This window comes from Penicillium cosmopolitanum, assembly GCF_028827165.1.
Source record: "Penicillium cosmopolitanum strain IBT 29677 chromosome Unknown utg000005l:1.0-4006212.0:1.0-4009387.0, whole genome shotgun sequence".
NCBI classification, from domain to species: Eukaryota; Fungi; Ascomycota; class Eurotiomycetes; order Eurotiales; family Aspergillaceae; genus Penicillium; species Penicillium cosmopolitanum.
Window position 1 is genome coordinate 1,001,025 of NW_026622675.1, and position 12,271 is coordinate 1,013,295.

At 46.5% G+C, this 12,271-nt stretch overlaps 6 protein-coding genes across 6 annotated transcripts; 2 read left to right on the top strand and 4 right to left on the bottom strand.

Moving 5' to 3' along the window:
- Positions 1-400: 400 nt before the first annotated feature.
- N7509_003421 (alpha-hydroxy acid oxidase) lies at positions 401-1,694 on the top strand (the record flags this gene model as incomplete). Its single annotated transcript, XM_056628058.1, has 6 exons — positions 401-412; positions 550-669; positions 724-964; positions 1,029-1,250; positions 1,306-1,559; positions 1,614-1,694. The coding sequence occupies 6 exons, from the start codon at positions 401-403 to the stop codon at positions 1,692-1,694; spliced, it is 930 nt and encodes a 309-aa protein (XP_056490792.1).
- Positions 1,695-2,658: 964 nt separating this feature from the next.
- N7509_003422 (dipeptidase) lies at positions 2,659-4,110 on the top strand (the record flags this gene model as incomplete). The annotated part of the gene is made up of 3 exons (XM_056628059.1): positions 2,659-2,872; positions 2,928-3,140; positions 3,203-4,110. The coding sequence occupies 3 exons, from the start codon at positions 2,659-2,661 to the stop codon at positions 4,108-4,110; spliced, it is 1,335 nt and encodes a 444-aa protein (XP_056490793.1).
- Positions 4,111-4,400: 290 nt separating this feature from the next.
- Positions 4,401-5,351, bottom strand: N7509_003423 (uncharacterized protein; the record flags this gene model as incomplete). The annotated part of the gene is made up of 2 exons (XM_056628060.1): positions 4,401-4,935; positions 4,996-5,351. The coding sequence occupies 2 exons, from the start codon at positions 5,349-5,351 to the stop codon at positions 4,401-4,403; spliced, it is 891 nt and encodes a 296-aa protein (XP_056490794.1).
- A 578-nt stretch (positions 5,352-5,929) lies between these two features.
- On the bottom strand, positions 5,930-7,599 carry N7509_003424 (NAD(P)/FAD-dependent oxidoreductase; the record flags this gene model as incomplete). Its single annotated transcript, XM_056628061.1, has 5 exons — positions 5,930-6,168; positions 6,241-6,780; positions 6,864-7,283; positions 7,340-7,379; positions 7,435-7,599. 5 exons carry the CDS (start codon positions 7,597-7,599, stop codon positions 5,930-5,932), a joined length of 1,404 nt encoding a protein of 467 aa, XP_056490795.1.
- A 1,032-nt stretch (positions 7,600-8,631) lies between these two features.
- On the bottom strand, positions 8,632-9,264 carry N7509_003425 (glutathione S-transferase GST-6.0; the record flags this gene model as incomplete). The annotated part of the gene is made up of 1 exon (XM_056628062.1): positions 8,632-9,264. The coding sequence occupies one exon, from the start codon at positions 9,262-9,264 to the stop codon at positions 8,632-8,634; it is 633 nt and encodes a 210-aa protein (XP_056490796.1).
- A 707-nt stretch (positions 9,265-9,971) lies between these two features.
- N7509_003426 (MFS multidrug transporter) lies at positions 9,972-11,796 on the bottom strand (the record flags this gene model as incomplete). Its single annotated transcript, XM_056628063.1, has 5 exons — positions 9,972-10,442; positions 10,504-10,918; positions 10,985-11,117; positions 11,180-11,293; positions 11,358-11,796. The coding sequence occupies 5 exons, from the start codon at positions 11,794-11,796 to the stop codon at positions 9,972-9,974; spliced, it is 1,572 nt and encodes a 523-aa protein (XP_056490797.1).
- Between the last annotated feature and the right edge of the window lie 475 nt (positions 11,797-12,271).

Below are 12,271 nucleotides of genomic sequence, written 5' to 3' on the forward strand. Positions count from 1 at the left end.
AATCGGCGGTCAGCCAGCCAAGACCATCCAGAATTGCTCCATCCACGGATGCTTGCAGGTGGTAGGTACCAATTCGTCACCAAATAAGCCCACTTATGCGTGAAGGTGAGAGAAATTCAAATGTTTGTGGGACTTGGTCTCACCGCTCATCCATATCTTAGGATCTAGCTTGGTTGAGCAGAGGTCGCACGAATTAGCCTTCTCGAGCAAACAAAGGTTATATTGGGGGCGATCTGAAAACAAGCTCCTTTATATCTAGACACTCGCTAGGGAACTGTTTAATTCTTCAACTGTCCATGTCAATTTTTGGTTTTTACTGAGGCCAAGATGACTGTCTCAAATTTTACAGAAGTACTCACAATCAACGAACTACGTGCAGTAGCATCCTCCAAGCTACCAGATGAAGTTGAAGGTAAGAAAGCCTAAACTCACAAAGTACTTGCAGCTGATGGTGGGCGGAATAATTAGAGTACTTCAATGAGGGGGCGGGGATACCATAACGTACGTACAAATCATTGGTAGACACTCCGAGAACTATTCCACCGGTAGCTAACCCACAATGCCAGCCTGATTGACAATGAGAGAGCCTTTGATCGCTTCAAGATTCGACCCCGTATTCTTTGCGATGTATCCAAAATTGATACCTCGACAACATTTCTAGGTGGAAAGGTAAATTAAATTTCAAGACTCTTTGAAATCTATTTAGGAAATTAACAGATTCAGATATCTTTGCCGATAGGATTTGCACCAACATGCATTCAATGCCTTGCGCATCCTGACGGTGAAGCGGCAACATCCCGAGCCGCAAGCCAACTGAACATCCCAATGATCCTGTCAACATTCTCGACAGTTTCAATGGAAGATGTCATTTCTGCGAGCAAAGGAGGCCAGAACCCATACGGCTTTCAGCCAATTTTTCCCCCTAATCGAAGTATAACACTGGATATGATGAAGCGAGCTGAAAGTGAGAGCATCTTCCCATATGATAAAACTCACTTTTCTAATCAATATACTCTTTCCCTAAACAGAATGTGGCTACAAGGCTATTTTTATCACCGTCGATGCTCCAGCTACTGCAAATCGTATGACAAAAAAAAGAAACGCTTTAAAGCTCCCCTCTCATCTTTCCTACCCCAATCTCAGTTCAGGCAGATCAGATGGTGAGTCTGTTCAAGATCCGACTAAAATATGGGCCGAAGTTATTCCGTGGATCAGAGCCAATACAAGCTTAGAAGTATGGATAAAAGGAAGTAAGTGATATAATTATGCTTTCAAAGAAAAAGGAATGACACTGAACTGTACCAGTCTCTTGCCCGTATGATGTCTCGAAAGCAATTGAGTACGGCCTCGATGGTCTGATTATCTCAAGCCACGGAGGAAGGCAGGTAGACGGTGTTCCAGCAGCCATCGACGTCTTAGCTGAATGTGCTCCATTGGCAAAGGGTCGCATTAGAATTGGCTTTGACAGTGGTATCCGCCGAGGAGCGGATGTATTCCGTGCTTTAGCTTTAGGTGCCGACATTTGTTTCCTTGGAAGAATCCCCTTGTGGGGTCTGGCTGTAAGTGGACATCAGCCTATTTCCCAGCTTGATCTAATCAATATGTATCAACAGTACGACGGACAAGCTGGAGTTGAAGTAGCGGTCAGAATTCTTGAAGAGGAGCTTCGCAGCACTATGGCACACGCGGGGTGAGTATCACATCTTATTTCGAGGTTACCTTACTTGATTGCTAACTGCAAACAAGTTGTGCTTCATTGAAGGACATTTCAAGAGCCCATGTGTCGGTAATTGGCGCCAACGGGCTGTTGTGTAATGTCTGATTGTGTCAGAGCAAGGCATTGAATAAAGTTCTGTACCTCATGACCCGTTTTCCAAGGTTTCATATTGCTTGAATTCAAACCGGCCGAGGCCAACATGGGTTATCAGGAAGTGGGCTAATGATAGTGCTGGTAGCGCGTTGTGCTGTGTTGAAAATCCTGAATTGGCCCTTATCTGACCCCCCCTATTCAACCTTTATATAGACTACCCTGGTGCAGTACGTATGAAAATATAAGATGGCTACTGGGACAACTTGAAGGAATTTAACTCATTACAACCCATAAATCTCATGGCGCCTCTCTACGGAACGTGGTTGTATACACGGGCATAGACAGCCTTCGAATTTAACCGCCTAACTTCCAAAAATATCGCCACTGCGAGTTACTCGTACCTATATACGGCTAACGTGATTTCCATGGCTTCTTTTCAAATATAACCTTCGTATATCCCTCCAGGGCTGCTCCCCATCCTCAGATATCTCTCCTCACGCAACCCTATCGCAGAGCCTTGATCTCAGAGCAGTTTGCTGCGTGGGTTCCTGTTTCTCCTCGTTTGACGAGTTTCCCCCGAGGCATGAGACTCAACCCTGCTTGCAGACCCCGTTCACCCCTCCCCCCCAGCCACCGACGAAATCTTCCACAACCCCTGGCCATAATTGCAATCAAAATCAAAACTCCAAATAAAGTCACCCGAGCACTTCTCAACTCAAGGACTATTTCTCGTCTACCAGCCTGGGATCCACCAAAGTGTAGTGGACACTGGAGAGAGTCATAACACAAATCAATGCCTGAAACACTTGGGAGCGATCTCGGTAATTTCACTTTTGACATATCTCATGATGGATGAAAAACCAACAATCACACATTCATACCGATCAGATCCAACTTTTCTTCTCGGCTTAAGGGACTCGCGAGCATCTCGCTGGTCCTGGGCGTTGGCCATCTGCTCTCTATTGGGGGGAGGCTGGTTCTTTTGGTCGCACTGCTTCCAAGGTCGCTTGCTCCGTATTGAGGAACGAGTGGAGAATATCCTGAAACACACTCCACTGATCGGTATGAAGCCCATTAACATGGGGACTTGAACCATAGTTGCTGACGCACCTGACAGATGGTCACAATGACCTGCCTATAAATATCCGAAAACACTACAAGAATCACATTTATGGATCTAATTTTACCCTGCCTTTTGCTGATGGCACCATGGAGGGTCACGCAGACTTGCTCCATTTGAAGCAAGGCCTTGTCGGGGGCACATTCTGGAGTGTTTTTGTGCCTTGCCCGAAGGATTGGGACGACTTTTCGAATATTAATTACGCGGCTGGTACGATTTACACGTATTTTCTCTCGATAAAAGGTTTTTCTTGTTAACCCCAGAAATAATAGATCTTCGGATGACTGTCGAGCAAATTGATGTCATGTTTCGTATTCAACAAGCCTACCCAGACGTCTTTTCTCCTCCCCCTAATGGCACTACCGCTATAAAAGCATTTCGAGAAGGGAAGATCATCTCGCCTCTTGGCATCGAAGGTCTACATTCTATTGGAAACTCCTTTGCACATTTACGCATGTTCTATGAAATGGGAGTTTCATATGCAACCCTAACGCACAACTGCCACAACATCTACGCAGATGCAGCAATCGTCAAGTTGCCAGACGGTAGGATTAGAAAGTCAAGTCCTCTCTGGTACGGCGTGAGCCCGGCGGGGAAAGACCTTGTCTATGAAATGAACCGTATAGGCATGATTGTTGATCTTTCCCATGCGAGTGAGCATACAATGCGTGATGTACTTGGCGCAGGTAAGGATGACTGGCCTGGTAGTCAGTCACCGGTTATATTTAGCCACAGCTCGGCCCAGGCACTATGCCCACATCCTCGCAATGTCCCTGATGATATTCTAACTTTAGTAAAGAAGAGAAACTCTGTGGTTATGGTTAATTTTGCCCCCGATTTTATCTCCTGTACAGTATCTGGTTCCAAACATGGGCTACCTAAAACAGATTATAAACATGCGACTCTGGGGCGGGTTGTGGACCATATCATGCATATCGTGAGTGTTGCCGGAGTCGAGCACGTCGGGCTGGGCAGTGACTTCGATGGAATGCCAAATGAGGCACGGGGCTTGGAGGATGTGTCTAAGTTCCCAGATCTTATTGCTGAACTTTTGCGTCGTGGTCTTGACGATGAGGATGCTGCCAAGATAGCGGGGGGTAATGTACTACGGGTTTGGAGGGATGTTGACCAGATTGCTCTGCAGATGCAGGCTGGGGGCTCTCTTCCTGTAGAGGACTGAAAATAAATATGCCAAAAATGAACACCTGGGCATTAATAACTTGCACGCACGGAATATATACAAATCCCCCCTATGCAGTGTTCCTTTCCACTCTCCAAGCGAGATAGTCTGCTGAAGGATCTGCCGTGATACAATATCTTAACGGCCTCATGTAGAATGTAAAGGGTGGCTATTTTGATAGCCAAGATGCCAAGATCATATTTCCATTTCCCAGAGATAAATTTCGAAAAATCATCATGGCTGGCAACTATACCCGCTGAGCGAAAGCCTGGTCCAGCTCGTAATGCAACTCAATTAGGGTCATCAGGATGGAAAATGAGAGCTCTCAACTCGATACTCGCTCTAGGTGCTTCATGTTCTGTCGCAGGATTCACGAAAGCAGTATGCGGCACCCTTCTCGCCCTGCCGTCAACTTTGGAATCGAAAAGTTTGATCAGAGTAACCAAATTCGGAGGCTGTCCGTAGCGATAGTACCACTTAAGTTGTGGATTGGCTTTGACAGCCCAACCCTCCACCTCTCGATCGGGGAAATGGATTTTGACAGGGAAAAGATCGCTTTCGGGCGTGGAGTGTGCATCCGCGACGGCCAGTGGGTCCTTAAGGATCGGCTTGATCGGACGCCAGACGCTGATCATCTGGTAGCGGTGCTTGAGGAGCTCTGATGCTTCATCGGGGAAATGGTAGCGGACTCTCGCCTCGGCTCCGGCGTAAGATGAGTCGATGTGGACTCGTTGGACAGGCCCACGGGCATCTTTCTCAGTAGTCCAGTCTTCTGCGGCTTGACGAACGGTATGGTCAAATACGAAGAAACGCGTGGCACCCGTGCTACAGGGCTTAGTCTTATTTTCATGTCCATTGCAGCTTCAAAATGTTTGATTTACTTACGCATCATGTAGCAATTTTTCCGTCTCTGGGTAGTACTCTGCTCTGATCTTCTCATGATCGGTGAATTCCTTCATTTTGCTTTCGTGGCAGTAAAATTCAAATCCGTGACTGTCTAATGTGTAGTCGAGCTCATGGCCACTGATATCATAGATAGTAGCAGGAAGAGTGGTGGTCGGTCTATTGTAGCTTTCTGGTTTCCCAATGTACATTGGAGGCGGAGCGGAACCGTCTTCGTTGTGTTTGCTGAAGGTCAACGTGGTTTGAACATTTCGAGGGTTCTCAGGAATGGGGATTTCGGACTGCTCTGATTCCAAAGAACTATGGGGCTGGGGAAGGTGAACAGCAGACGAAGCCATAGTCCAAGTTTGATTTTCAAGTAGTCTTCAGGTTTGACTTGATATTTCGTCGCCAGGAGGTTTAAGAATATCAGAGAGCAGAAATTGTATCCTTATATTCAAGTTGCAAGAAGTGAATTATTCTTAGCTTCAAGCTAACACCTTTGAGGAGACGCTTATTTAACTTGCGAACACTGGAAGCTATCTCTTCGCCCCTTTCTCCTTCCCTTTGATTTTCCTTTGACGCTGCGAGACCAAGTATCGGCTTGCTACATTGCCAGTTGAATTAGCTTTGGTAATAATTCTCTTCTATTTGCGACCGAACAATCTACCTTGACCTCAGATGAAAAAGGAGTAAGGCTTCCGTGGGCTAAAGCCCCACATAGGCCTGAATTTCTACCAGATTCACGCTTAGGTGGGTTCAACAGGAGATGAGCGGAGATTGCGCGCAAGTACTCCGTACTCCGTAGCCCAATTAATATCTATTTGGAAGCTGATCACTTAGTACTACGGAAATTCGGATCAATCGCAATTCTCGTATATTCCAATCTTCGATGTTCAACTTCGAATCCGCTGATTGACAGAGATAGAGTCTGCTCCTAAACCTTCACAAGACCAAGAGAACCGCGCTGAGCGTTGATCACCATCCCATCAATGTCGCTACCATCTAAGGATCCAGTATCTGGTTGCATTGCAGCCCTGATAATTCTATCCCCGATGCTGATGTCTTCTGATCGATTTTGCGCTTTTTGTATAACTGTCATACAAAATGCGACGGCCTCGGAAGCATCCTCTGGTGCAGCCTTTCCTGTGGATTCTTCTGCGGACCCCTGGATAACTGTGCGTATGTCAAGTTAGACAATATTACGTCTTTCCTAATCAATGAAAGTACCACGGCGAAAGGACTTACTAGGGCGAATTAATTCGAAAGCATTGTCGAAGTTGCTCTCGCCCTCATCATTGAGAATCGATGCTTCTTTGCCAGTGATCTGCCCATATGTGCTCGCGACCACGAGCAAAAACCTTGCATACGCTTCTTGGATTCTCTTCGTATGCCAATCCGCCGCAACCTTTTCAGAACAGTCGTTCTTAAACGAGGAGCAAATCGTTGCTGCGGCCGAGAAAGCCCCAGTGAGGGCAAGGTGAATACCCGATGAAAAAAGCGGGTCAATAAAACACCCAGCATCTCCAATGATCCGGATATTTGTACTTGCATAAGTGGGTGCGGTGTAGGACCAGTCAGAGGCGCTTTTCACGTCAGAAATAAGAGTGGCCTTTGCGAGAAGATCACATATCTCAGGCGCTTCTTTGACCTGTGCCAAAAGCCATTCGCGAGAGGAAGGGGACCCCATCAGTTTCTTCTTCGCAGTCGCACTTTTCTGTTCCATCACGACTCCAACAGAAACTTTATTCTCTTTCAGGGGAATGAACCATACCCAGCCCGATCCATCTGTGATCATGATTAGTCTTTCCCTTCTTCGAATCTCCCTTCCTCACAAATGATTGATATGACAAGGATAAATTGAGACACACCTGGAAAGCTTGTAAAGCAAGGGCAACCTTCAGCAAGTGTGCCGATGCCGTACATTTCAAACCCCTCAAAGTAACCCCAAGAAGCGACATTTTTCAGCCCTTCATTGAACATGCGATTTTTCATGTACTTGGTACTGATCAGGCCCGCTCGCCCGGAGGCATCCACCAGGTACTGAAATTTAATGCTGCCTTTGGTCTTGTCTTTGCGGATCCAGGAAGCAGAAACTGGGTTTCCAAGATTTTCTTGCTCGCCGCTTTCGTGTCCATCCTGACAGATCGACTGCAAAAACTCGATAGATTGGACCTTGACACCGTCAAAGGCCATCGCGCCACATTCCCGGGCATGTTTAAACATGAGATCATCGCATTGAGATCGGTCTACATTCCAAGCGTGTTGACCGTGTTGAAGGAAATTGGAGTCTTTTTGTTCAGTCAGTCAGGCCCGGGAAGACTCAATCGTAATGGTCGTTTCTTACATGCGGCTGGCTTGCTGTTGAACTTGAATGCAGCACCGTTCTTTGTTCACCACCGGTTAGCTTACTGTTTCTCAAAGCAGTTGAAAGGGTCTAACCTTTTGTCTAAATCCATGATTTTCGAACTTGTCATAAGCACCGACAAACTCAAGAAACGATCCTGTGGTCCGCAATAGGCTCTCTCCAATGTGGTACCTTGCATTACATTCAGCCGCCGTTGAAAAGGGATCCTTGACGACATTGGAAAATGCGCAATTTTTCATCGAATAGTATTGCGCTGGAAACTCACCTCGGAAACTCATCTGCTTTCTAGGATCACTGTATCAATGCCCTCTCTAGCGAGTACTGACGCAGCATACGAGCCCCCTGGTCCACCTCCTACAACCAACACCGTACATTTCTCCGGGATATCCATTTATGCGGTCGTTGGGATAATGGGTGTGTGAAGTCTTGCAAAGAGTAGGAAGAGAGATGTAATCAGGGAATGTTCCAGCTTGTTTGCGGTGACTTGCATGGAATTCTCACTCTTTATATAGTATTCTTGATTCGGCTTGATGGGCCGTAGTGATCCCGTGATAAACATTTTCTATTGGAATACTCCGAGGAGCCCATAGCGCCCGGGTGTATGAGATTATCGTAAAGCTGAAAGTATATCATGCTCTCCAAAAAGGCCCTAGTGTTAGTAATTCAGATATAATTCAAACTATCCACTGAACCACCAGTCTCACTCTATAGTTCCTTTATCACCCATGGACTGTCATAGCTTCTTACTATAAGTTCTCTCAGGTAGACTATGCTAGTTCCTCACGTTCCTCATTATTACGTATATTAAATTTGATGTGGCTTCAAGGATTGGTGTTGCATCGAATCAATTCGACCTGATATCTGTAGAATCTGTAGTTGGCCTTTATGGTCACTTCTCAGTAACCCCCAAGATCATGGTCGTAGCATTGGACATTTTCCTATTCTTAGCTTTCCAAAGAGCCATTTTAGATGTTGATTACATATGGCGAGTAATACCGATCCGATATTTTATGTTTTCAATCCTCCTGGTTTTACTTGGTTTTAAATAAGATGGTTGAGGTCGCGGCAGGTCCCAAAGCGAGGGACTCTCTCTTGCAGCGTTTATCCATACCAAAGATCTAGAACTTTGGAAAGTTGATTTGAAAACTATCAAAATGGAATGATATATCTCATCTTTATTGATAGTTGTACATGTTTAATTTCCGTCCATAGACGTGGCAATTCAATAACGTGCCCTGTGACTCTGTACCAATTTCTCCGGAAATCGTGACTCAAAGCCCCTCGGAAGCAAAAGCCTTTTTAGTCGATTCCATCCCACCAACTGCTTCATACAACGCCGTATATCTCGGATACAAACCAGGCATATCAATTTCACATCCCAATGCCCATCGATGAAACACAAATAAGTAAGCATCAACAGCCGTAAATACGCCACCGACAGCAAAATTCGCATCACCCTCATCACCCAGCCTCCGCTCAATGATCTGAAAAGAATCCGTCACGATTGCCATGCCCCTCTTCTTAAGTCCCTCAAACTGTGTCTCATCATCAGTGTACCGGCGGAATCGAAACAGTAATCCAAAGCCCTGGCCGTGTAGTGTACCGGATAGCCAAGTCAACCATTCATAGACACGGACGGTTTCAAAAGGCGTCTTTCCGAAAAAGCCTTTCTCGGGCACTAGATTTGAGATCGCGTTCATGATGGCTGGGTTTTCCGTGATTATGGTATTGTTGTCGAGGGCAAGGACAGGAATCTTTCCTTTCGGGTTCAAAGCGTACAATGCTGGTGTGAATTGGCCAGTTTTCTCCTTGTGGATGGAGAATTCAAGCCCGCTTTCCTGGAGTAGGATGTGAGGCGCTAAGGAACAGGCTCCCGGGGAGTAGTAAAGAGTTATTTCCCCCATTTTTCGAAGTCGATTTCGGTGTGATAGTGGCCTTTCGTTGTTGCTCAAATTGTTGTTTTTATTGTCCAGATTTCTGCTTGTCACGGAGAGGAAGCGGGGTTTTTATACCCTAGCAATTACTTGTAAGAATGCAACCTTAATTCTTTTCTTGCCAGCGCATGCATTGTTGCCAAGTGGCGGGTGAAGTGGCCCACAAAAATCAAAAGATACTTTGGATTGGCGATTGGATGGCTTTTCAATCTCGCGATGGAAGGTGTCAACGAGAGCAGACAATCAGTGGAATTTTCAACGGCATCTTCATCCTCTAGTACTCTTTTTCCGTTGAAAACATTAATCTTCTGCTATCTTTGATAATTTTCACCTCCTACTTCGTACAAACTTAGGTATGGAGACTGTTTTTGTTGAGGCCCAGGGGCCTCAGGCATCCAGGGTGCCGCCCCTCAATTCTTTGTCCCGTAGCACCTAGATAGTTTGCTCCGTACACACACTTCCAATACACACGATTATCTACAGTTTCATCAGATCCTCGCGAATACTGCACGAGTCATCAGTTTTGATCTGATAATATGATGGAATGCCCGTCCAAACTGAAAATGGTATTTGATGAATCTATCCATGGGTATAAATTCAATTATGTGTCCTGTTCCTGGCTGGCCGCAGCTTCCAAAAGATTTCCCATCACTTTGAAGTCCAAAATCACCGGGGCATTAAGCGTTTGCAATCGACACGGCTAGTGTGGCAATCGATAGCAATACCGCGATGAAAAGAAAAGGTATTCCAACCCAGAATCCCCCAAGACTCAATCCCCACTGAAATATACCAGCCAGAAGGGGCGCTCCGGCCATATGTCCAACGGAGTTTGTAGCTGAAACCGCGGTGTTTGCAAGACCCAAATACTGTGGGTCAACCATGGCAGTCAAGAAACTGTGGGCAGTAACAATAAAAGCAAATCCGACAGCAGAGAGGATCTGCCCTATGATGAGAAAGCTGGGAGAAGGAGCGAGAAAGATAATAAATGACCCAAGAGCCAAACACCCGCCACTGATTAGGGTAATGTATTTATCGGACTGTGCCTGACGACACAGCCATACTTTGGTAAAAAGCCGTTTAAGTGCTGGGATTAGTGTAGCCAGGACGAGGAGGTTTACCCCAGAACGAAGGGAAATGAGGTAGGAGGCCTATATTTTATTGTTAACTTGTGTGCAGCGCTGAGATAATTATGTCAAAAACGGCCATCACCTTTGCATATCCCCAATTGAACTTAAAGGAGCTGTACTGAAGAAGAATGCCAGAAACCTGCCGGCTCAGCTGGCAGAGGAACAAGGCGCCGAGCATCAGGCAGACGCTCATAGTAATCAATTGAAAACTTTCGCCCACTTTGGCCACAGTGTGATATAACCGATCCCCGATCCCTCTCGAAGGCACGTATTTCAGACTTTGGGATGGACTATCATCTTGCGGAAATTGGCGTTTGTGAGCGGAGTTGGCAAATTCGGGCGCGAATAACAGCACGAAGAGTATTGCCAGGGTCAAGAACCCCAAAGATCCCAGCACTGGTATCCACGGCTCCAGTGAAATGAGAGAAGATCCAAGTGGAATAGATACCAACTCCGAGATGAGAACAGCAGCGTATAATTGAGAGAAAGCAGCGGTGCTACGGTCCAGCTTTGTTAGTCATCCGGAAAAGGAACCTTGGAAGGGTGGTATTTATGGTGCGTACCGCTGCTCAGGAGCACAAACATCAGCGATCAGAGTATAACACATAGCGATGACCGATGCGCCACCTCCTCCGATCAGCTGTCCTATACCAGACCCCCATACCGCGCGGAGCGGGAAGACCCGTGGGAAAAGACCTTGAAATTATTAGATGGCATCTTTGAGGAGTCGAGGAGAAGTGTCTTAATTCAGAACACACAGACTATTGCCACCCAAGTATCACAAAACAGACATCCGATCAGGGCAAGGATCAAAACCGTCTTACGTCCAACACGATCAGCCAAGATTCCATAAGGAATTGCCACCAATAAGGCTGATATTCCGCGTGGTTAGAGAATGTAAGCTAAATTTTGCAGCCTTTGAGGGGCAGGATCTACCAGGAATCTTTTCAAATGTATCCTTCCATCCATTTATCAAAGCCAACTCGCCCTGAACTGCATTTATTTTGCAGTCTCCCATTTTTGAAATATCACGCCACGCCTCATAGTGGTCACGACAAATTATATCCTCAAAAATGACCATGCGGGGTGCTATTGGAACGGAAGAGGCGATATCTAGTATTAGCATTACCACGCAGACGGTTGTAGTAACTGCAAATGCGCTAGGAACTGGACTGTGCTGAGAACTCTCGTCGGCATCACTTGACGGTGACGAACCGGACTGTCGCAAAATTGGGATTCTTTCCGGGTCTTGATTCCTCCCATCCTCAACCCGTGTGTCGTAGCTCCGATACGTTACTTTGTCCCATAGCGACTGTGAAGGAATCCACGATGCACTACCCCGCGATCCTTGCGATTCCGTATACATCGTTGGCATCTGAGGAGGTTGGGGAGGGGGACGTTGGTGATGGTAAGAATATAATCAGGTAGGACCGCGAATGCGGAGTTGATATGAGAACCAGAAGCTCATGATTATGGTCGCACCAGGCGGTTATTAACAAAATCGAGCCAGGTGATTAACTGTTATTCCATTGCCCATGTGAGTGGGGCTGATTCCAGTGTTTCAAGATCCCAAGGTTCAAACGTTCTTAACGGCCCGCCCCCGTCCCATCCCTCCGATGGTTCTGCATAGCTAACGGTGATCTTTAACTGGACCCAGCCTAGCACATATGTACATCAATGCCCAAGATTACGGTGAGGCATGATGCAATCCGTAACACTGCCTGGTTTGCCCGATCCCTGGCGCTTACATACTCCCAGGGGCCCTTGCAATGCCCCACTTGCTTGGACCTCACTCGCCTGCATACAAGTGCACTGGTCGCCTGGCAATCTATCCAGTCAGATATACCCAC